Source organism: Lathamus discolor, chromosome 1 (genome assembly GCF_037157495.1).
Source record: "Lathamus discolor isolate bLatDis1 chromosome 1, bLatDis1.hap1, whole genome shotgun sequence".
NCBI classification, from domain to species: Eukaryota; Metazoa; Chordata; class Aves; order Psittaciformes; family Psittacidae; genus Lathamus; species Lathamus discolor.
Genome location: NC_088884.1, coordinates 20,345,557 through 20,371,229, shown reverse-complemented (window position 1 = coordinate 20,371,229; position 25,673 = coordinate 20,345,557). Strand labels below are relative to the sequence as shown.

Below are 25,673 nucleotides of genomic sequence, written 5' to 3'. Positions count from 1 at the left end.
TCAAACCAGTGTAATTTAGGGTGGAGAATTAAGTGTAGCAGCTCCTTCCACTGCTACTTCAGCTTGTACATATTCTGGTTTATTTTATAAAACCAAGATCTTTTTATAGGCCAAACCCTGCTCTTCCTTAAGCTAGCTGAAAAAGTTGGTATAAAAATCTGTTAAAATCTGGAGCATGAAATAACAGGAAATACAATTTTCTTCAGAAAATTTGGGCTACTGTGGCATTTATAAATGTACTTATGTGTCCCATCCATGCAAAAATGTCTTGCCTCATTTTAAGGCCTTTCAATCAGAATGATTATCACAAGTGGTGCATCACAATGCCTTCCTCTGCTGTGGGTTCTGCCTCTTGCATGGTCTCTGCTAACTGACTCATCTCTGCACCATATTCAGTTGCACGGAGCAGTCACATTCTCTGTAAATGACAGTCAAGAGTTCTTTTGTACAGCCTGGTGCTACAAAAGGACAGGCCTGTAAAGCAGCCTATCCAGCCATAAACACATGAGCCGACCCTGCAGATTGTGTCTATGAAGGCCACTGAAGAGAGCAGTGTAATAAATATTGCAGTTCTCTTGTCCCTTCCAGCAGAAGATTTAGAAACGCTTAGTCACGACTTGGGTATTCTCCACAAGTCATAACAGTCCTATCAATTATAAAAACATTATATTTTGCAGTGATTTTTAGATTTTTACATTAAAGGGATGATTAACTCTTACAGTGAGACTCATATTCTGACTTTAATATTCATGTCCCGGCCTGGCTTTCATGAAAATCCCTGGGAGGTGCAAAACACCAGGTAGGAACTGAGTGTCACAGTCCTGAGCCATTGGTTTACTGGTAGAAGTTTGCATTGTTGGGCAGGGGAGCAATCGGATGATAATGTGGGCCAGCAAGTTTGGTTGTACGTCCTGCAGGGCACGAAAATTATAGTAATCATTATTAAAAATGACTGCTATTGATATAATTTACCTCATTCCTGCACATTCTTTTTCCCCTGCTTTATCAGAATATTACTTGGGTACTCTCCACAAGCCATAACAGTGCAATCGATTATGGAACATTATCTTTTACAGTGAGATAATTAACTTTTACAGTGGGACTCAATATTTTGACTTTAATATTCACATGAAGACAGTAAAGAAGGGAAAGAGAGGTGGAGGATTCCTCTGGGCAAAATGTCATGCTATTGGTATTTACTCTGATGTCTTGGTTAGGTTTACAGTTGCTTGACAAACATGCAAAAAAAGTAAGGCAGTTTCACCATTCCATGGTCACTGCAGCCAAGGTTGCCCTGGAGCTTCACATTCCCCACGCTCCTGGAGGATCTCAGCACTCCCCTGGGGTTTCCCAGGCTCAGGAACACCTACTGTATGCCGCCATTCCCTGCTCCACAGTAAAACGTGCCTGCACTAGAGTGCAAGTGACAGTGTTGTCATACTGAAGCACAGAGTTAACTTCAGTGTGATAGCAAGCAGTGGCCTAATGATTCCCTGCCAGCTGCTGAAGTGGAAGTGAAAAGGAGAAAGTATAGTGCTAAGTGTTAATTAATTTCCATTTCTGGTAGTTTAGTTTCCTTTTCTTTGGTGAGGGTTTATTCCAGTTTCAGCAATGCAAACTTAATCCTGCTTTGAAAACAGTTTTCTTTCTGTGTGCTTTTAAGCGTGACTACTTTAAGTTCCTTCTCTAAGTCCTCTTGTAAATGCCCTCAGTTCTGCCTTCTCCATCTGGATCTACACGTGGATCATTCAGTCCATAGGGAAAAGAATGAGATCTATGAGAAATTCTTCACTTCTGAGTGTATTTCCACTCGACTCTTTCTGTATATATGTATATGTGTGAATGCACATAAGTATGTGAGCAATACAGGTATCCAAGTCCATACTTATGCCAAGTATTGTCACAGTTCAATTATCCATGGATTTTGAATTATTTTATCTTTATTTTAAAGAATGTTTCTCTCTTTGGTTATAACCTAGATCAGATTTTCTATTTTGTATTTCACTGAAGAGTAGTACATTACGTACCTGCTTGCTTTTTCTGTGTAGAGTAGGAATGCTGGTCAGTTTAAAGTTTCTACATAGGAAAAAAATCATTAATGTTGACAGAAAATATGTCTGAGTAAAAAATGTAAGGGCTTGGCTCTCACAATCTAAGAGCTTACTGCAGCTTCTACATAAGTACAGAATGGATTTTTCTAAATGAGGTTTCTAAATTTCCCTGAATCTACTCAATGCACATTTTTGCCAGCTTTGTTTCCCTTGAAAGCTTTAATGTAGGTTTACATTGAAGCTTGCATTGAAGAGATTTTATATGAAAAGAAAGAGCAATTTCAGAAGTTGAATTGTGCTTCTGAGAACACCTGCAAGTGCAATTACTTGGGATGTGTGCAGTCTTTAGATGTGTGTTTTTTATTGTATTGTACGCAAGTTATAAAATTTCAGGTGATTTAGTATGACAGAAATTTCAAATTGAAAAAGCTACCCAGAAGTTGTGCTAACGTACCACCATGAATGAGATAGGTGAATGAGAAATAATGGTGTACTCACATGAGCTTCTGGTAGTTCCTGATAAACTAGGCATCTCCACTGGAAATATTTGGGGAATTCTGATATAGCTGGGTCACAAACACCTACAAACTTTCCTAGTGGAAAATGTAGTTTAAATATCCTCTGGGTTCTGCTGAAGCAGAGCAGAAATTTTGTCTCTGTCAGTTTTAGTTACAAGGAATGAAAGTCAAAATTAGCTGGAGGTAGATAAGATCCTTCACAACAGAGCACAAGAAGTGTAGTTGCTGCATCAAAGCTTGCATTTGAACTTGCTCAAAATGTTGCGTTGCTCCAAATCAGTGGGTTTTTTCAGTACTATGCCTAATTTCATATCTCTGTAGGCAATAGCCAGTATCTCATTGTTCACATTTTGTACTGATATGTTGATTCAAACAATAGGACTTGGAAAAAGCAGCAGGTAAAATATGAGTAGTTCACTTAGTAGGCAGGAAACCACACCCTAACAAGACGACTTCTTTTTGAAATCCAGGAATTTGAAGAAGCCTTCCCCATCCTGCATCCTGCTCAGGTAATGCCAAGGTCTAAACCTGTAAATTATTTAGAACAGAATAGATAATTTAGAATAGAATAGATAATTGCAGTTGTAATTGACCTCTGGAGATCATCTACAACTTCCCTGTTCCAGCAGGGCCTTCTAAAAATGTTGCCCAGTACCATGTCCAGTTGGATTTTGAACATCTCTGAGAATGGAGACTCCATAATTTCTTGGGCAACCTGTGCCAGTGCTCAGTCCGCTTCACAGCAGAGAAAGTGTTTCCTGATGTTCAGACAGAATGTCCTGTACTTCAGTTTGTGCCCATTGTCTCAGGCCCTATCACCAGGCCACACTGAAAAGAACCTGGCTCCACCTTCTTCACAATTTCCCTTCTGGTAATTGTACACATTCATAAGACCCAAGCTACCAAGCCCAAAATCTTGTTCAGATAGCAGTTATTTGTCTTTGGGGTGCTGTGGAGCAGTTGTAGTGCCTGGTTTCCCCTCCTGCGATATTAGTTACACCTCATGATTCAGGCCATCGTAAGTGATCCAAAAGGATTCTTTGACCTTCCCTTTCATGAAGTATTTTAAGCTTTTGTCTACATCTGCATGCCCTATGTTTTCAGGCTCTTTTGTGCATTTATTATTGCTATTAAGCAATATCTGGTTTTTTTACTGCACTTAATTTTTTTTTTAGTAGAAGCTGAGATTTTTATGCAGTTTTGTGACACCAACAGCTGGTTTAGTTGTGTTGTGACTAAAAATTACCTTTTGCCATCTAAATAGCATGTATACTGAGAGTGCACTGCTGCAGTGCACAGCACAGTATGGAGGCAGGTACTAGGCTAAGATGCAGCCTAAAAAGAGAAAGGGAGTGGACCTTTCTTCCTTCTCACCTCACTTGTTGAAAGTACAGAAAGACCTTCCCCTTCCGTTAGCTGCTACAATAACTCCACAGAGAGGATGCGGTCATAGATCCATACTATTAGAGCTGAAAAGGAGCAACAAGCACCACCAAGACAGTTTTCTTATCCTTTATGTGCACACCTAAACATTGCAATAAAAATGCCAAGACTGAAAAAAAAGGCATAACCATATGTTGAACTGATTCCTAAAAATCCTACTTTGAAACTAGTAATGAAATGTAACCTGTTTCTATGGTTCATTACCATTCATCATTTCAGCCAATGAAAATCTTACTTCCCCATATTTTGTATTTTTCTCATATGTGTTTGCCATCATTTGATTTGAATATGATATTGCAAACAAATATATAAAATGGCCCCAAATCTTTTTTCTTGTGTCTAGCCATTCTGTTTTGGAAAAGCCAACAAAACCCTGGCAGCAACAAGAAAACAAATGAATAATTTTGGATGTAAGGTCTGTTTACTTTGGAAAAGATCAGCATGTTGGTGCATCAGAATGTTGCCAGATCAGCTGTCTTTCTCCTTTCCAACAGAGATGATTCTGAATTAGGAGGTTTGCAACACAGATCAAAGGGAAGAATTTTGTCCAGGCTGCTTGTACTGCAGGTTCTGTTGGTAATTACAGTTCTGGCCTAGGACACTGTAAATGACACCCTTTCTTTTCTGTGCCTTATTTAATTAGGTCTTGTGATTGTTCATTGCATATCCAAGATCAAAAAATGTCATTGATGAATCTGGAGGAGCAAGACAGTGACTCAAACATCCCATTGTTCAGATTAGGTGAAGGCAAAGTGGGCACTAAACAACAGAATAAAATATTGTTTAATTATTGACAACACTGCCACTGTGGATTTTTACTAAACAATCTAATATGATTTACAAGAGTTCAATGTAGATATAATCCATTTCTCAGGGAAAAATCTTGTAATTTATAGATTAGCATGAAATATATGGCATGGAGAGAATTATTTTAATTCAGTAAACTCATGCTTGTTCAGCAACAAGAGTAAGAAAATGTGCCTAAGACATAGAGTCAGGGATGTACTGGAGAGCTCTCAGCTTCCCACTGCAGGTCAATGGGAAGGAGCAACTGCTGTCTTCAGGTCTCCAGTGGGTCCCACACTGCGGTGTGCCACAAATCCTCCTTCCAGCCTCAAGACTAAATTTTCTTGAATCTCTGGTTGTGAATGTGCTGAATTACCTCACCCACAGCTATCTTAGAGGAACACATCGCCAGGCTGAGGGATGAATACACAGGCTGGTAAGAGTTTGGGGGAGATTCCTCCAGAGAGCTGATGCTTTCAGGCTCCTGTTTAGTGTAGTAGTCCTGCCTGCCTATCAGCTGAGCAAGTGAAGACTCACAGGCCTGCACAGTCCGTGACTGCCTGTATTTTAAACTACAAATATGACCAAAATAAAGCCCACTTTCAGAAATGCTTTCATTAAGCTGCATTGCCTTCCTTCTTCAGCACAGGTAGATTTATTGAAACAGGTTTAATCGCGGAAAACTAGCGTATTTCTTAGTTCCTGACACCTCTTCTTCACAAGCAAACACTCTTTTGGTTCATATGCTTTTTTAGTGACTGAAGGGAATCTTTATGTGAGAGCCTCATGACAAAGTACTGGCAGCAGAGTAAGAGAAATAAAGCTGTAGTCTCATGATTATATTTTAATAGCTTTCTTTTTATTTTAAGATACTTAAACCTAATCCCCCAAGTTAGCCCACCACAGTCTCCAATGCAGCATTGTTTTCAGCTATTAGCAGGCGGATTTTAAAGCCCTCTTTAGATGATACATAGGGCCCACATAGTGAAGTCAATTGTTAGACAGGATATAATTTAGACTTCATCTCTTCCTCTCAGTTTGAAATAAAATGATTACATTTCGGGAGAGCCTAAGGGAAGATTAAAAGTTTTATATCAAAAGTTGAATATTTTCTTTTGTTGTACACTCTTCTTTTAAAGAAAATGGTATTCATTTAAAATAATGCATGTTCTGATGCACTTCAAAAGGCACTACTCTGAATTAAAAAGAAATTCATAAAGTATGCATGTATGGGAGAGGGAGATTGCAATCTTCATTTGAGTGTTTAGTCAAAGGTTTTTAACTCAGTCCATTCTGCTTTGTTCATAGGATGAGGTATCTGCAAAGTTGCATTTATATAACAGATGGCCTGAGAGCAGCAGTTACAGTGACAATATCTTCTGGGGCTTCTCTCCACAGGCAGGTTATAAAGTGATATTAGATCCTTTGTTTCAGACTGGAAAATAGTCCTTGCCTGTATTTAAACCTGCTAAAAGGGGTTACAAGCTATTGCTCCACATAATTATTGCTCTGGTAACCCCTGTGATGCCTCTCATTTATTGTATCCCGAAGTTATCCAAGGGTAGAGGCCACTTGTAGAATACAAAGTTATAAAGCTGAAATAGGTCTTAAAAATAAATGGAATAGCCTGGATATGAACAGAATAAGAAGTGAAGAACAAGATATGAACAGGATTAAATTATCATCTGAAAAGGTCAGCTAGCTTTTACAGTTAATAGCAATAGGGCTGTTTTACCAATGATGCCCTGGGCACATTTGTAAAAAAACATTACCTATTAAAGGGAATTCCTTGAAAACTCCTAAAAGCAAAAGTGTATATGCAGAGAAGCCCCATAGGAGTTCATCACACCAGCCAAATGAGCATAGATCTTTTTCCAGAAGACATCAGAAGAGGCTAAATATAACACTGGTAGTTAAGCTGCTGCTTTCACGCTTGTTAAAAAGAAGAGTACAAAAACTGTCATTGTTACTAAGGGAAGATGGTCACTGAACTAGCAAGCTGAAATTCTCTGGTGATTTTATTTCAGGAAAAAAGTTAATTTCTTTCTTAACATTCTTCTGACAAAAAAAAGAAAAAATAATTAAAATCTTTAACCTGTTAGCACTAAAGCATACTGCTACATTAAGTCTGCATTAACAACATGGGTTTACATTAATTTGCTTAATATCAGTTGTGTTTGTATTCACATTATGGACACCTAACCATGGGAACCTAGGTTAACACCACTTTATTAGCCTCCATATTGCCAATTAAGTAGACAGGCAATAATAAATATTGGGGTTGTTTTAGGATTTAAGAAGGGTGGGTGGTCATGGAGCAGAATGGTGAAAGTGTGTGGTCATTTGATATTATCTCTTACAAAGGAGATGAATTGTTAATGTGCTGTCATTTCAGATTTCTAGAAGAGCTGTAGTAGTGGGGGAATTAAGACGACAATTAATGGCCACTGAGGAAGAAGACAGTTCATCATATTCTCCCCTGAATGTGACCACTGGGAATGATATATGCATCCTTTTTTACGCTAGTAATTTCAGCCTCAAAACCAGCAGTTCAGATTTTATAGATTTGACAAATGCAACATTTGTAACACGTACTGTGGATACTTCTTCCTCCGAGTGCTCAGACAGCAATACAACGTGAGTAGCACAAGAAATTTCATATCATAATACGTGTGATTCTGAAAATTAATCAGAAATGATGCATGTCAAGTTGATACTTATTTTAATTTTCTTCTTCTAAAGCATCCAAATTTAAAAAAAAAAAAAAGAAAAAAGCAAAACCCAAAGCAAAACTAAATTGGATATTCTTAGAATATGGAGTCAAGACCACTAAAATTGTTCAGATGCAGCCCCTTATTTTCACAACTTTTTCCCTCTTACAGTTCTTACTTCTTTGTTGGTTTATGTTGGTCCAAACATGTTTCCCTGTGCCCAATCTCACAGTCACAGAAATCTCCACTGGCATTAGTGAGACCGTAATTTCATTGCAAAATTCCCTTGAAGGGAAGTAATGGCAGTTACTGGGTAGTAATTCAGCTGGAAGTACATTAATGAAACATGATCTCTGTTTTCCTTTACTTTGAAGCACCTGCTCCTAGGTGAAGAAAAAACCCTTTAGAAGTATTTTTCTGTGTACTGAACCTTTGCTATATGACTTTTGTAATTACCTGTTGATTTAGAATATTTCCTCTGCTTGAAATGTCACAATGATCTAACTAAACCTGACTACTGTAACATTAAAAATCTGTTTCTTATAGACTGTCATTAAAATACACAAGGCCAGTGAATAGAGTCAGCAGCCTAGAGATAAGGTAAGTTATGATTTATTCTTAAGTAGACCTTTGTGATGTACAAAACCTGTTTGTAAATTAGGAGCAAAACAAGAAAAAGAGTTAAGTGAAAGTTGTTTTGAAATTACAATTTCCTTTCTGTTCTGAAGAGTTACTATGCAGGAGAACAACAACACAGTCTTTATAGAGAGAATATATTAATATGCTCAGGTAAACGTCTGAAAAAGTGGTGTAGGCAAACATACTTTAAGGTACACTGTCCCACACAACATCCTTCTCTCTAAATTGGAGAGATAACAATTTGATGGATGGACCACTCGGTGCATAAAGAACTGGCTGGATGGCTGCACACAAAGAGTTGTGATCAATGGCTCAGTGTCCGGTTGGAGACCAGTAACAAGTGGTGTCCCTCGGGGATCTGTGTTGGGACCGGTCTTGTTTAACATCTTCATCGCTGACATGGACAGTGGGATTGAGTGCGCCCTCAGCAAGTTTGCCGATGACACCAAGCTGTGTGGTTCAGTTGATACACTGGAGGGAAGGGATGCCATCCAGAGGGACCTTGACACGCTTGTGAGGTGGGCTGATGCCAACCTTATGAAGTTCAACCATGACAAGTGCAAGGTCCTACACCTGGGTTGAAGCAATCCCAGGCACAGCTACAGATTGGGCAAAGAAGAGATTCAGAGCAGCCGTGCAGAGAAGGACTTGGGGGTGCTGGTCGATGAGAAAATGAACATGGGCTGGCTTCAGTGTGCGCTCGCAGCCCAGAAAGCCAACCGTATCCTGGGCTGCATCAAAAGGAGCGTGACCAGCAGGTCGAAGGAGGTGATCCTGCCCCTCTACTCTGCTCTTGTGAGACCTCACTTGGAGTATTGTGTGCAGTTCTGGTGTACTCAACATAAAAAGGACATGGACCTGTTGGACCAAGTCCAGAGGAGGCAATTAAGATTTTCAGAGGGCTGGAGCACCTCTCCTATGAAGAGACACTGAGAGAGTTGGGCTTGTTCAGCCTGGAGGAGAGAAAGCTCTGAGGAGACCTTAGAGCAGCTTCCAGTACCTAAAGGGGGCCTACAAAAAATCTGGAGAAGGGCTTTTTACAAGGGCATGTAGAGATAGGACAAGGGGGAATGGCTTTAAACTGACAGAGAGTAGATTTAGATTAGACACTAGGAAAAAATTATTCATCATGAGGGTGGTGAGATACTGGAACAGGTTTCCCGGAGAAGCTGTGGCTGCCCCATCCCTGGAAGTGTTCAAAGCCAGTTTGGATGGGGCTTTGAGCAACCTGGTCTAGTGGAAGGGGATTTAGAACCTGATGATTCTTAGAGTCTCTTCCAGCTCTGACCGTTGTATAATTCTATGATTCTTGTAGTGAGGTGCCGAAAACTGAGCTCAGTGTTTGAGGTTCAGCCTCACTGGTGCTGAGTACAGGGGGACAATCCCTTCCCTAGTCCTGCTGGCCACACTCTTATACAAGCCATGATGCTGTTGGCCTTCTTGGCCACAGGCTGGCTCATGTTCAGCCACTGTTGACCAACACCCCTAGGTCCTTTTCTGCTAGAGATTTCCAGCCACTCTTCTCCAAGCCTGTAGCATTGCATGGGGTTATTGGGACCAAAGTGCAGGACCTAGTGCTGAGCCTTGCTGAACCTCATACTATTGTCCACAGCCCATCAGTCAAGCCTGTCCAGATCCCTCTGCAGACCCTCCAGCAGATCGACACACCTGCCCAGTTTGGTGTTGTCTGCTAATATACTGAGGGTGCACTCAACCCTTTGTCCAGTTCATTGGTAAAGATATTTAACATAACTGGCCCAAATATGCCACTTGTGACTGGTCACCAACTGGATTTTATCTCCATTCACCACCACCCTTTGAGAACTTGAAGCTGTTGCTCTCACTTGTGGGTTCTAGGGATTGGGAAAATATCTGCTACTGTCTGAGAGCTACCATATAGCTGCTGGTCCACAATCCTCAGTTCTTTCCTCAGCAGCAGGAACTGCAGTTAAAATTATTTTCTTAAGCACTGGCAAAAATAATGTGGCATGCTCTTGTCATTTAGCTACATTTGGTAATTGCTTAAATTTATTTGGGAAGAACTTGGGCGAGAAAACGTGCATTGAAGTAAATGTATGCACATAAGAGGATGAACTAGATGTTTGCTCGGGCAGCAGAAAGACAAATGACTTTTGCCATCTAAAAATACTTTTGACATCTTGAAAAAGAGAAATTGAAATCCAAGGAAACCAAAGAGAGGAAGATTAAAGTAGTAATGTAGGAGGTAATCACAGCTTGAACGATATTTTGATAGGAGAGTAAAAGAGGCACATGACATCAAGCTGGTAAGCATGAAGGAATAAATACCATTACTAAAACTGAGATTGAAGAACATTCTAGATTTAGGTAAAAGGACACTTGGAAGGTCTTGGGTTGAACAGAATCAGTTATGAGTTTGACACCATAATTAGAGTGCATATAGACACTTTCAGTCATCATCAGAGACCATGATCTGTGTCAAAACCCAAACTTACCTTGTTATTTAACATCTCCCCTCCACACCAAGCATCTAGAACTTTGTGAAAGAACATAATATACAGATAAGATTGCTGTTAGTATAGTATTTTTACCTTCTTTTGACTGATTTATTTAGCTGTGTCTTTAGTGATGGAGTCAAGCATTTTTTTGTTTCAGTACTGTAAATTATCAAAGGACATGCATTTCCCTGAACACCATGGGGGATTAAGGAAAATTTTTCCTTGGATTCTATTCAAAAAATATTATTCTCTAACTAAAACTCTGCCCAAATTGGGTCTTTGCTTTTACTCCAAGACACAAAATACAGCTTTCTCTGGTGCTGCCCTGGTGCCTCTGTTTACAGTCTGCTTCACTCTTGTACAGACAGACCCACCAAAACGGTGCCCTAGATTCTTGTTCTGCATCTTTACTCATACTAACGCAGGTCTTAGCTGCTCTCCTGTAATCTGGTTGCTTTCTACATTTGTCCTGAATGTGACCATCATCAGCATAGTACCACGCTTTCTAGTAAAATTTCAATTCCAAGAAAAATCGCAATCAAAAAGCACTTGAAAATCCTGTGGAGCATGACACTGTGCTGCAAAACTAGCAACCAAGTTAATTGATAGGTCTTAGAGGAGTTGTTTTATTTAAAGTAGTCAACAGGTCTTGCTTAACTATACAACAGGTAACTACAGCCTTAGGATGCTCATGCAGAAGCAAAATACTTTGGCAATTGAAACATTTATCTTAGGTTTTGATTGCTCCAGCAGGCATAATAAGATCAGATGTGATGTTAGTGCAGTACCTGTTTATGGACTTAATGAGGGTTATTCAGACTTACGTTTAGTAGTTCGTATTCTAAAATCTTACCATTTTAATTAATTATTGGAAGAAAACTTTAATGTGGTCATGAATCTGAGGTGCATCTGAAGAAATTTGAAGCAAATCTGCAGACACACTGCCTGTAAATTAAAAGAGAATATCAGTACAAAAGGTGAATGGTTCATGTTTTCTCCTATTCTGGAATGTTTTTTTTTACATCCTTCGAGCTTATTGTAGTAAAGGCAGAAATACTTGCAAAGTTTCTCTTGACTTGTGTCTACTTGAATACATTATAATTAAACACCAGAATACATAAACAGCCCTTTGAAGCTGGGATAAGAAACTCAGGCTCCACAATAGGTGAGACTTGAAAAGAGTGCAGATGGAGTTTTGATCACTCTCATGACCAGAAAGTAATTAAGGAAGCATAGTCTGGCTGTGTTTTGCAAGAGAATTTGATTTACTCTGTTGGGTTAGGTGTGATCTAATTTTTAATAGGCCCCCAGGGCACTTAGACGCAAAAAATACCTAAACTGATTATGTTTGACACAGGTGCTTAGCACTAAAAGATAGAAGAGGAAGAAGGTGGGGAGTGGCTTCCAGCAATCTTGGGCACCGATTGTGCATTGCCCTGCTTGTGGGAGGTGTTTTTTTTCTGTACTGCTTTTTTTCCCCCTCTTTCCTTCAGTTACTAAGCTGTCTTTGTCTTGACCCATGAGTTTTGTCATTTTTTGCTATTTCTATTCTCCCTCCCTGCCCTGTTGCAATAGGGACTGAGCAAGCAGCTACATGGATACTTGGCTGCTGGCTAGCATCAACTCATAACACCTCAGAAGCCTTTATGAAGAAAACTTTCTGCTAAAGACACACCTCGTTATTTGTACTGTTTTCTGTTTGATTATCTCCTGATTTAAGAAACAGTTGCATCACTTTAGGCCTCTGTTAACTACCATAATGCAATATTGCATGGTGTATCATGCAAATAATGATATACTCAACCGAAACAGAAAAGCCCAGTGATCTTTTCAAGATTCAGGAACACTTTTTTCACCTTGTTTATCTCAGCATGTCTATTGTCAAGAGCTTCTAAAATGTACAGAGATACATTGCAACCTCTGTTTTCCCTTTCTGTTTCACTTTGATTCCATTTCTTGTTCAAGATGACTCTTTGGTAAGATTACAGTCTGCCTCAATAAACAGGACACAAGCAGGGCAAAGAGGTCGGAAGGTACAGAGCTTAGAGCCCTGCCTGCCTTTTTTTTTCCTTAAAAGGCCATTTACAGAGGTGTAGGAGAGCATCCCTTGAAGACAGAAAGCTACGCCAGAGTGGAAGAAGATTTAATAGTTTGTTGTGGTTCAAGCCCAGCCAGCAACCCAGAACCACGCAGCCACTCACTCACTCCCCTGCCCTTCCTTCCCCCGCTTCTGGAGGGGTGGGGAGGAGAATCGAAAGAATGCAGCTCCCACGGGTTGAGATAAGAACAGCCCAGTAACTAAGGTATAACGCAAACCACTGCTGCTACCACCAATGATAATATTGATAAAGGAAATAGCAAGGGAAGAGAATACAACCACTCACCATCTGAGACCAACACCCAGCCTGACTGAGCAGTGATCTAGCCCTTCCGGGTTTCTGCTGCCAATTTATACACTGGGCATGATGTGCTGTGGTATGGAACACCTCTTCGGTTAGTTTGGGTCAGGTGTCCTGTCTCTGCTTCCTCCTGGCTTCCCCTCCTCCCTGGCAGAGCATGAGACTCAGAAAGCCTTTGGTCAGAGTAAACATTACTGAGTAACAACTAAAAACATTGGTGTTATCAACATCTTTCCCAGGCTGAAAGTCAAAAACACAGCACTGCACCAGCTACTAAGAAGGAGATAAATGGCTGCTACTGCTGAACCCAGGACAGTATCCACCCCTTATTCCATGCCATTCACGTCATGCTCAGATCACACATTTTTCTATATAACATCACTCTTGTCTCATATATATATATATATATACACATACACACACAAACAAAGTGAGAGAGAGATCATTCCTTAGTGTGTGGACCAATCCCTATAAAGCTGCTGAGTTAATCTGGTTCATGATGTCTGGCGCCATCTCTTGTGACAGTCTTTCACAGCTGGAGATGCTGTGTGCAATGCTGGATTGTTGCCTACTGATGATACCGCAGAACTCACCTGGTTTTGTCAAAGTTCATTCTTTGTTGGGATGAGGGTTGGAGGGAAGTCAGGGCCAGTTGCTGGTGATCTGAAGACATCTAGTTGGTGGGCTATAAAAGTGCTATGTAGCAGGCAACAGCATACAATTGAGTTCATTGGCTGTTTTCCCCTAAAATCAAATCCCTTTGATGTACGCATCGGACTTCCCCATCTTCCAACATTACCCACCAAGTATATCCAGGTTCCTGAGGGAAAGCTATCCCACAAGTGAGTTTGCCTTTACCTGAGGCAGGAATAACCCAGACTGTTTTCCCCAGTAAATTCTTTATGTACACCACAGGAACTTTGTCCCCTCCTACAGTATGTAAAAGGCTGGGCCAGCCTTGTTGTCAGATCCTCTGGTGTTGACCAACCATGTGACCTTTGGTAAATGTGTATCCCAATGTTTGAATGTCCCACCACCCATTGCTCTCAGTGTGGTTTTTAACAGCCCATTGTACCATTCAATTTTCCCAGAGGCTGGTGCATGGTAGGGGATGTGATATACCCACTCAATGCCATGCTCTTTGGCCCAAGTGTCTATGAGGTTGTTCCAGAAATGAGTCCCATTGTCTGACTCAATTCTCTCTGGGGCACCGTGTCACCACAAAATCTGTTTCTCAAGGCCCTGGATAGTGTTCCGGGCAGTGGTGTGGGGCACAGCGTGTGTTTCCAGCCATCCAATGGTTGCTTCCACCATGGTAAGCACATGGCGCTTGACTTGGCAGGTTGGTGAGAGTGTGATATAGTCAATTTGCCAGGCCTCCCCATATTTGTACTTCAGCAATTGTCTTCCTTACCAAAGAGGCTTTAACCGTTTGGCTTGTTTAATTGCAGCACATGTTTCACACTCATGAATAACCTGGGCAATAGTGACCATTGTTACCCATGCAAAGAGCTGCCATCTCCTTCTCCCTCTGTCTAGCAAGAGCATCAGTCCCATTCATCCTCTGGCACTTGCCACTGAGAGGTGAGCTGTTAGGGAGTGGTTGTGCCGCATTTCTGGTTGTGCTAGCTTTAGAAAAGTGAGCTACTGCCGCACCAGGGAGGAGCGGGCAGTAGTTTTTGCTGGAAGAGGCATCATGTCAGTTCTCTCAGCAGCTGGTGACATCCAGCTGTTCAAGCACCTGTCTGTCATCTTCTCTGGGAAAAAGTGTCAAAGCGAATGGAAGTGCAGAGCATTAGTATTTACACCACTTATACTGATAAGTACTTGACTGTTATTGCTTATAGCATGTACAGAATAGAACTGATTCAAAAACCATGTTTTAAAGTCTTTTACCCGACGGTAGTGTTTCTCTTTGAATCTTTGACACAGTAGTAATTCCTGTTAGTTTCTTTTCTTGAACTATTTCTCTTCGTAATGAATGGGTGCATGAGATGGTGATCAGTACCAGGGGGTGGCAGTTAGAGTTCATATGGCTACCTGGCACAAAAAGAGTCAGGCCTGATGTTTAATATGAATACAGCATTTCCCATAAAAGCCAAGGCATTTTCAATTCTGCAGATAGATAAAATCTTTGTTAACTCTCCTCCCTTTGTCATTCATTTGATATATTGTGCTCATTCTAGTTACTATCTACTCATCTGAGAAAATATTAAACTCAATGAAGTAATTCTATTGCTTTTTGTTGTTTGAATGGCTTTTTTATCATTTACTGAATTATAGTTGTACCAGTTAAGCATGTGCTTGTTGGAGGCTGTTCACTCTCAGTTGTTTGGAAAAATGCTAAGGATAAAAGCCTGTGTTATTAAGTTAAGCATGCTCAACTAGTTCACTAATTAGAATGCTAATCGTCATAAATCTGCAAGTAACATAAAATTTTAGTCTCTGTTGCAATATGAAGGGAAAGTGTTCTCCACATATGGATTTCAACAGGTCCAGTGCACAAGTCCATGTGACCTGATAAAATCCATCCGCAGGTCCTGAAGGAGCTGGCGAATGAAGTTGCTAAGCCACTGGCCATCATATTTGAAAAATCATGACTGTCAGGTGAAGTTCCCGACAACTGGAAAAAGGGAAATATAACCCCCATTTTCAAGAAGGGGAAAATGGAAGACCCGGGGAATTACAGACCAGTCAGTCTCACCTCTGTGCCTGGCAAAATCTTGGAGCACATTCTCCTGGATGGCATGCTAAGGCACATGAAAAACAACAAGGTGCTTGGTGGCAGCCAGCATGGCTTCACTAGGGGGAAATCCTGCCTGACCAATTTGGTGGCCTTCTATGATGGGGCTACGGAACTGATGGACAGGGGTAGAGCAGTTGATATCATCTACGTGGACTTGTGAAAAGCATTCGACACTGTCCCACACAACATCCTTCTCTCTAAATTGGAGAGACATCAGTTTGATAGATGGACCACTCGGTGGATAAAGAACTGGCTGGATGGCCACACACAAAGAGTTGTGGTCAATGGCTCAATGTCCAGCTGGAGACCAGTAACAAGTGGTGTCCCTCAGGGATCGGTGTTGGGACCGGTCTTGTTCAACATCTTCATCGGTGACATGGACAGTGGGATTGAGTGAGCCCTCAGCAAGTTTGCCGATGACACCAAGCTGTGTGGCTCAGTTGATACGCTGGAGGGAAGGGATGCCATCCAGAGGGACCTTGACACGCTTGTGAGGTGGGCTGATACTAACCTTATGAAGTTCAACCATGCCAAGTGCAAGGTCCTACACCTGGGTTGGAGCAAACCGAGGCACAGCTACAGGTTGGGCAAAGAAGAGATTCAGAGCAGCCCTGTGGAGAAGGACTTGGGGGTGCTGGTCGATGAGAAAATGAACATGAGCAGGATTCAGTGTGCGCTTGCAGCCCAGAAAGGCAACCATGTCCTGGGCTGCATCAAAAGGAGCGTGACCAGCAGGTCGAAGGAGGTGATCCTGCCCCTCTACTCTGCTCTCATGAGACCTCACTTGGAGTATTGTGTGCAGTTCTGGTGTCCTCAACATAAAAAGAACATGGAACTGTTGGAACAAGTCCAGAGGAGGGCCACGAGGATGATCAGGGGACTGGAGCACCTCCTGTACGAAGACAGGCTGAGAAAGTAGGGGCTGTTCAGCCTGGAGAAGAGAAGGCTGCGTGGAGACCTCATAGCAGCCTTCCAGTATCTGAAGGGGGCCTACAGGGATGCTGCAGAGGGATTCTTCATTAGGGACTGTAGTGATAGGACAAGGGGTAACAGGTTCAAAATTAAACACGAGAAGTTTAGATTGGATATAAGGAGGAAGTTGTTTACCGTGAGGGTGGTGATGCACTGGCATGGGTTGCCCAGGGAAGTTGTGAATGCTCCATCCCTGCCGGTGTTCAAGGCCAGGTTGGACAGAGCCTTGGGTGGGATGGTTTAGTGTGAGGTGTCCCTGCCCATGGCAGGGGGGTTGGAACTAGATGATCTTGAGGTCCTTTCCAACCCTAACTATTCTGTGATTCTGTGGTGGTCACTTTGGATTTTACTCACATACATAACCTTACAAAACTTGTTTTTTCATATGGTAAGTCTTTGAACAATTTCCTTCTTTGCCACTTTTCTTATCTGCTCAGCAAAAGTACAGAGCACACCCAGCATCTGTGGTTGGCACAAACATTTAAGTCAACTTTTCTGTGCTTATAACTGGCTTATAACTGTGCTTATAAGTGCCTGTAGCATTGTACTGAGACATGATGGAAATTCTGTTCCGATTGGGCTCTATATCAGATGCCTTTCTTCCCGGAATTAACATCTAAGTTAATGCATGTTTTAATTTTGTAGCTTTCTCACTATAGCAATACAATATTTTCCATAAATATTTGTGAATGTGTTTTAGATGAAATGGAAACGTTTTTTTCATTTTCGCTGATGCTGAATGTTTCACTTTCAGCTGAATGTATGGAAAGAGCTGTTTAGGCTTAAAATGCAAGGAATGCAATAAAGCAAAACATCCTTTTCTCACCTGTATGACACATTGAGTTCTAGGATTCCTTTTAAGCATTTTGAAATCCTTGAGGATTAGAAAGTCCTATGAATCAGAAGCTCCTAAGGCCATTGTGTTGAATTTAGAGTCTATGCTGTGCTACTGAAAGCAACTGATTTTAACAAGTAAGCAATATTCTACAACAAAGAATATTCTCTATACATATGTGCCCTCCAGACCAGAAAATATTCTATTTTGTGCTATATTTATAGATGGCTGCTTATTTTTCAAGCCTGTCATAATTTCATCTAGGTATTATCCCAAATTTTAAAATCCACATACAGTGTTGCGCATTGTGGATAAGCAGAATAATTCATTTTGTATCAAGCCTCTTTTATTGCTAAAAGATTCCTTTTCTAAATTCTTTGTGGTTATCAATAAGCCAAAATAAAAAATCTTCCACAATACGTTCATAGACCAAGTAAGGTTAAAGTATTAATCAGCATACAATAAGGAAGAAACTTTATCCTATCCTTATGAGATAACTTGAATACTTAAAAGTAACTGGGTAAAAAGTGGTAAAGACCAGGATGTAGTCCTGATCTGCAAAGGACTGGGATATATTTCTGGATGTTCTCAATTATTTCTGTTTCAGAACATTTATTTGGCGGCTGAATAGACGGCGAAGGTAGTAACATATATATAAAGCCCATGAGTATAAACTACTGGAAACAGCTGCAATACCACACATAGACAATGAGAAAATAGTTATTTGTGCCTTACCCACTATGAGCTGGGAGACTAGAGCTGATGACCCCTCCCTACCCTCCAGTGAGAGAAAACTGTCTTCCCCTCAAATTCAGACATTTGTGAAGGAAATTGCCATTTAGGCATCTGAGCCAAGGAAGAATTGCAATGATAAATCAGAATGGTTATCATGCCTGCACCTATCATAAAAGCAATTTTCAGAAAACCTCATAAAATGTTTATTGAGAGCCACTGCAGGCCAACTGACAGTCTCTCAGGTTCTGCTCCACTGATTATAAACTGTTGGTAACTGCTGAAATACTGCACTGGCAAAGGCCCTTGAATGAAATTACATTTGCTTCTTGCCTGCCACAGCTATGGAAAGCTGTGCTTGTGAGATGAAACTGTAAGTAATAAAAGCATATTCACAGAATCTCATTAATGAACAATCCTAATGACATGGGAAGCCAAGCTAAGATACCAACTGTGATGTTTGCAGCTAGCAATAGTGAACTTCTATCTACCACCAGTACTTTATCAAATGAATACTTTTTCCTTCTGTCATTTTGACTTTTTTTCCCCCCTCTGTTTTCTTTGTAGGTTTTTAATGACCAACAAGTTCTATGAAGGCTCAGCTAGAAACTGGTCCACTTTAGATTCAGTTGAGATTGTACAAGATGGAGAAGAGTTAGCTAAATTTAATGTTTCTGTCATCTCTGCTCCTGCAGAGTATTCATCTCATTGTCAGCTGGTGGGAACAAGCAATCTTTATCCTGCAAGGCTTATTCCATCCAACGATGAGGCAAAAAACTGGGATGTTTTCATTTCCAGGTTGCAAGTAAGTACACATTGCCATTTCAGAGATGATTTCAAGAACTATTACTTGCTATTGTAGGTGCTGAACAGCACACATTCATAATGCCTTTACTTTCAGCTTGAGGGAAAATGTAAGAGAGAATTTGTTCTCCCTAGGTGATCCATTCAATAAAGGGCTAAAAAGGATGCCAGTTGCTGAACAATAAGAACATGAAAGCACAGTTTTGAAAAACAAAAACCAATGATGTAGTCCACAGAAAAGAAAAACCAATAAAACCAAATGTACTTAATCAGGCAAAGAATGACTAAGTCCACATGCCTGTTTAATAAGTTGGGCTGCTGTGGGAAATGTGGGCCTCCTAGGTGAGTGGCTTTATGCTGCTTACTTTGTTTTTATTTGAATTCTTTGCACTTTGTTTACCTAGGAAACTACAGCTTAGTAGTTAGTGGTACCTGCACAGTGAAGCCTCACATAGCTTGTTCCAAGGCAAGGCTGAACTGATACATCTTTTCACTTCAGTTCTGGAGCTATATATGTCACTACCACCTAAAGAACTTCTGTGGGATGTTGTCTAGGAGTGCCGATAGCCTTGGATGTCAGCACTCATAGCTGTACACTACCAAAACTGCTCCAGTTCTGCTGCAGTTTTTTGTTGGTTTCATTGCTGTTACAAGAATGGTTGTTCTGCCGTTATACCTTTTGTCCTTTTGAGGATCTCAGAATCACCTACGGACTGAAAGAGAAGACTGACACCGAAAGCACTGCTTTTCTTTAGTATGTGTCTTAGTGGTTTAGAGTCCACTTAGTTGCTAAGAAAAACTGCCAAAACTTTTCAAATCAAGAATATTATGATTCTTTGTGGCTAAAATATTTCTAAGTTCAAAAATCAGATGTTCAGTGTACACTCAAGAGCCATGAAAACAACAGATTTTACTTGAAGGCTTTGTCAGAGCTCAAATGATGAAAGAACTCCATTCAAAAAAATATTTTAAAAATTCACAGGAAATGCAGACCCGTGTAACCATGACAAATGATGCTGCTCCAAACACTAAAATTAAAACTTCCGCAGTACAGGAGTCTCTGTCCAAAAGGCTTTTACATTCATAAAAACTAGAGAATCACATGTAAGTATTTTTAGCTTATCTATAGATAGAAATCCTGCTGGAAGTCACATTTTTATCTCCCACCTGGAATCTAACACCCCCACAGAAATGATAAAGCTTCAGAAAAACAATAAGAGAACGCCGCATATATTTCATCTCATGCCTAGAAGTAGAGGGAGCATTTTAAGAATGTACAATTAAAGCTTTCACCTCGACGGTTCAGTAAGCATAATACTGCTTCAGAAAAAAACCAATGAAATCACAATAGGATTGATATAATAAAATTCAATATTTGTGACTCTAAATCCGAAGTGATAAAACCTTTCTAAACCAAATATATCTGCTAAGTGCTTCAGAGAGTTCTTGTAAATGTCATAACAAGTGTGTATTGTTTTCTAGAATTTCAATCAGTTCTTTCACTATAAATGACATAAATCATCACCTGCTTCCTGATTTTATTCTAAGTCTTTCAGACCACACTTCATGACTCCTATTCACATTCTCATCTGTTGTTAAAGCGGTGGCTTAACAAGCAAAGGCTTTGGTAATCACCTGTATTCTCTAAAACTATGCAAGCAGTTATCCAACCCAAAAGCTTATTTTCTCTAATCCTTCTTTAATCAGAAGTCTGACTGCCTATAGTGAAAACAGGCAGTCTTTGCAAGTTAATTACCATGATCTGACTTGGAAAGATTCTTCTAAAAGGCCCAGAGACGTTTTGGACTGCTAAAATTGTCTTCACCTCCACAGTACCAAAATAGCCCTTAGTTCTCCATATGAGAATAGATTTATTAATCAACATTCTGGAAAGTATAGACATTGGTCTTAACACGCATATTATGTACACATTAACTTTAGGTGCTTGGGCCATAAATGAACTGAAAGCCAGAGTGCTTACTGGTGCAGCATGGTATGCAAGCCACAAACTAAGTTCTTCAGTGTTTGTACCAACACCTTTCCTAAGAAGTAAAAACTCTCTTATTAGCATGCCAAGCATAGAGTAATCATGGAGTAAGAAAAACAGAAATCCATGATCTTCTACTTCCTTGCTTACTGCCTGGTGGGGGAAGTGATTTAAATAAAAGAATCACTTTATTATATTATTCTATGATATTTTATAAAAAATAGTCAGTTTTAAGGTCTTGTTTCTTTACTGGTGGATTTATGATATTTGGTGCTTTCCTTAGACACACGTTTCAAATAATCTGTAAATGCAGAAGAATCCCAGTCTTCTTTTTATATATATATAAAATTATGTGAGAAAGATTAATTCTTTCCTTTCATCATTTGCTTTCACCAGTTAGATTCCCTTTATTCTGAAGGAATTGTTGCCTATGTCATTAGGTGCGTGTCTGTAGAAGGGGGCATGTCTTGCCTTTCTTCATAATTTTTCTAATGCTTTTATTGGATTTATGAAAATTTTTGGAAGGATAATGGTCTCAAAGGCATTTTGTTTGCTGATACTTCTTGAGAAGGTGATGGCTAAGCAGAGAACAGATACCCAAATTAGTTCATTTTTCTGAAGAAAGTAATATGGTTGGAGCTCAGTCAATGGCAGACCTCAAAAATCCAGTCAAAGGAGAGATATTACAGATTTTTCTAACTGCTGGAAAAGCTTCTATGGGTCTCATATGTTAATAGACAGACAGATCCCACACCTCAATAAAACAAGTCCTCTCTCCTGTTTTCAAGTCTCTGATGTCTAAGGAGGGGAGAAGAAAGGTTTCACAACTGCTTGAACTTTCACCAAAACTCAACTCAAAAGGTCATCTTCATTAGATGCATTTTAAAGCAGGCTTCAGGAGTTCATCTTGTCAGGGAGTTAATCGGTAAAAAACTCAGGGGATTTCAATAAATGTTAAGCTCTCAGGGTTGGTGGCTTAACTTTTATGCCTTTGAGAGCTTTGAGTTTCCTGGTTCTTAAATGGTCATTGAGCAATACTGACCACATGTCCCCTCTGGGACTTTGCCTGAAAGCAACACAATTTTCTGAAGGGGGAAACCTTCTTGCAGACAAACGAATTCTGCATCTTTAAATTTCCTGGGCGAAAAGGGGATCTGGAAAATTGTTACGCAGGGGATTTGGTTCTCACTCTTTTAAAGTGAGTAGAGTGTGAGTGGTAATTAACAGGTGTGGTTTTTGTAACTACCACATGTATCCTGAAAGTAAGGCCTACTCTCCATGCTTAATTGCACTAATCTGTCTACCTTTCTCCATTTTCAGATTCAAGGCTTCAACATTGAAAACAACCAGTTTTCCTACGCAAGTGACTGTACAGGTTTCTTCACTCCTGGGATCTGGATGGGCTTGGTGACATCTATAGTTTTATTGTGGATCCTGGCATACGGAATCCATATGATCATGCAGCTCACAACAAACAGCAGATTTGATGATCCCAAAGGTCCATCTCTGTCAGTTCCTCAGACAGAATAGCCATGAATTAACTTAATGCTGCTATGTCTTTTTCTGATCTGATATTTATGATTTTTGTAACCTCTCTACTTCATATGTGTAACCTAAAAAGATAGCATAGCAGAAAGAGATAATTATGTTACATATAAAAAGGTTCCTTATGCTTGGCAATAATAATACTTCCACTTGTTATTACCATAATTTATTAACAACCATCTGTGCTAAAGGTCTGAGGCGAGGCTGCAGAGGTCATTAGTCTATCTGGCTATTAGACCGTTACAAACTGCCTTCAGATTAACTATTATTGACAAAGAAAGGATATCACACAGAGATAAATCGGAAGGATAAATCACTTATTTGATAGGAAACTATATATTGAAACTACTGGTCTCTCTAAAGCCTCTTTAGTAAGGATGTCATGTTGATGCTCCATCTTAAGAAGGCTGAACTATGTCTTGTCATTTTTTTCTCTTGAGAAAACAATTCAGGAATGTACGGGACTAATAAAGTATAATCCACTACATAAATAGTCTTGAAAAGTGTTTTCAAAATACATCACTTTATTCAGATGTGTTATCACAAATGAGTATGTGTAGATTAAGGTTTAGGTTCCTTCTAATGTTATCTTCTGCCTGTGAGAATTACAGTGAGTAACACTAACTCATGTATTCAATTTAGCCATGGACAGCTGATGGAATTACTCATCAAGACAGGTCCTTGTCCAATCTGGTCACAAAATTGTATTTGGTGTTATGGCAATGAATGCCACTTTTCAAGCTCACAACCAAGTATGATTTAACATGCCAGCACAGACAGCATCTCAACAGAGATAAGATGATTTTCTTAGCATCCCTCCTTTTCCAGGCATCTTTGGAGTAGTTACAAAGTTTACATAAAAAAGCAAACCAAACCAAATGTATAGTCACTAGAAGCACTGTGCTAATGTACTGTTTAAGTCTGAGGATGTTTATGGTTATCTCAATGATCCTAGTAGGCTAAAAAACACTCAGAGTGTGCTGGATTCTGCTGTAATTAATAAAGACACTGCCTCTCATGGGCAATCTGACTATAGAGTGAGTTATTAAATGTTATGGAAAAATAGGAAATAGTAAAAGAGCAATAGTAAAATGCTAAAAATAACATTTTCATTCTTTCTTCTGCAATGTTTTGTTACAACTGTGCGTGTTCTATTAATAAAGGACAAAAAGATATCACTTTGACAAAATTACATTTGCCTGAGAAAAATTTTGTCTTTTCTGATCTTGATCCATGTCATAGGATGGTGATACAGAGGAAAGACAGAATCAACTACTTAAGTAGACCAACAATAGTTTCTACCCATCATTCCTGAGTGTCACATTTGTATTATGCAGTCGAAGAGGTAAATTAAATGCTGTCTGAACCTATTCCTCCTGAATCATTCAATCCTGACCTTGAAAAGAAAAAGAAAGCTGTCATGTAGCTAGCAGAGGTAACCCCTCTGCTGTAATATTTTTCCCAAATGTTTTCCAAACCCTCAAAGAATGCTAGCATTTGATCTACATGAAAAAACTGTGTTAGAAAGGCACATTTTCTTTGCAAAAATTAGCTGCCAGGAGAGGCAACTGGACTTGCTTTATTAATTCTCCCTTCAAAAAAAGTTATGTGAATACGACAATTGAAAACTGACATAACAGGTCATGTAAATGATAGCTAGAAGAAATGAAGGCTATTACAAAGGATTTGATTTGTAGAAGACAGCTTTCTTATGACTTTTTCTAGATTCAACAAAATTTGGAACAGATTTTGTTCAATGGTGATGATATATAAGAAATAAAGAACAGCTTTACAAGGCCACCCAGCTCAGGATCCTATCTCTAGCCATGGTATGAGTACGGTGAGCATGTAGGAGTACTTCCTGCAGTACTACTTCCTGCAGATGTTCTCCCATTCTCCACCATTTCAGCTCAGGGAATACCTCAGCCACAAGTGGTATCTTTGTATTCAATAACTGTGGGTACAGTTCTGGTCCCTGGATTTGTCCAGCCTCCTCTTGAGTGTGTGGACTCTTAGAATCATAGAATAGAATCATAGAATAGTTAGGGTTGGAAAGGACCTCAAGATCATCTAGTTCCAACCCCCCTGCCATGGGCAGCGACACCTCACACTAAACCAATCCCACACAAGGCTTCATCCAACCTGGCCTTGAACACTGCCAGGGATGGAGCACTCACAACCTCTCTGGGCAAACGATTCCAGTGCCTCACCACCCTTACAGGAAAGAATTTCCTCCTTATATCCAATCTAAACTTCCCCTGTTTAAGTTTTAACCCATTACCCCTTGTCCTGTCACTACAGTCCCTGATGAAGAGTCCCTCCCCAGCATCCCTGTAGGCCCCCTTCAGGTACTGGAAGGCTGCTATGAGGTCCCCACGCAGCCTTCTCTTCTCCAGGCTGAACAGCCCCAACTTCCTCAACCTGTCTTCATAAGGGAGGTGCTCCAGTCCCCTGATCATCCTCGTGGCCCTCCTCTGGACTTGTTCCAGCAGTTCCATGTCCTTTTTATGTTGAGGACCCCAGAACTGCACACAATACTCCAGGGGAGGTCTCACAAGAGCAGAGTAGAGGGGCAGGATCACCTCCTTCGACCTGTTGGTCACGCTCCTTTTGATGCAGCCCAGGATACAGTTGGCTTTCTGGGCTGCAAGCGCACACTGAAGCCGGCTCAAGTTCATTTTCTCATCGACCAGCACCCCCAAGTCCTTCTCTGCAGGGCTGCTCTGAATCTCTTCTCTGCCCAACCTGTAGCTGTGCCTGGGATTGCTCCAACCCAGGTGTAGGACCTTGCACTTGTCATGGTTGAACTTCATAAAGTTGGCATCAGCCCACCTCACAAGCGTGTCAAGGTCCCTCTGGATGGCATCCCTTCCCTCCAGCATATCAACCGGACCACACAGCTTGGTGTCATCGGCAAACTTGCTGAGGGCGCACTCAATCCCACTGTCCATGTCAGCGATGAAGATGTTAAACAAGACCGGTCCCAACACCGATCCCTGAGGGACACCACTCGTTACCGGTCTCCAGC

General features: G+C 40.5%; 1 protein-coding gene across 2 annotated transcripts in view; it reads left to right on the top strand.

Moving 5' to 3' along the window:
* The window catches only part of ATP6AP1 (ATPase H+ transporting accessory protein 1), a 55,555-nt gene extending 31,718 nt beyond the window's left edge, over nt 1-23,837 (top strand). The window contains exons 7-11 of one of the 2 annotated variants that reach the window (XM_065663503.1): nt 3,040-3,078; nt 7,194-7,435; nt 8,056-8,109; nt 18,877-19,114; nt 22,421-23,837. In XM_065663503.1, the coding sequence (XP_065519575.1) occupies nt 3,040-3,078; nt 7,194-7,435; nt 8,056-8,109; nt 18,877-19,114; nt 22,421-22,630 (783 nt within the window). In that variant the 3' untranslated portion in view covers nt 22,631-23,837. The remainder of the gene's footprint in view (nt 1-3,039; nt 3,079-7,193; nt 7,436-8,055; nt 8,110-18,876; nt 19,115-22,420) is intronic. The other variant, XM_065663589.1, reaches the window with a different exon arrangement.
* The last annotated feature ends 1,836 nt before the right edge of the window (nt 23,838-25,673 follow it).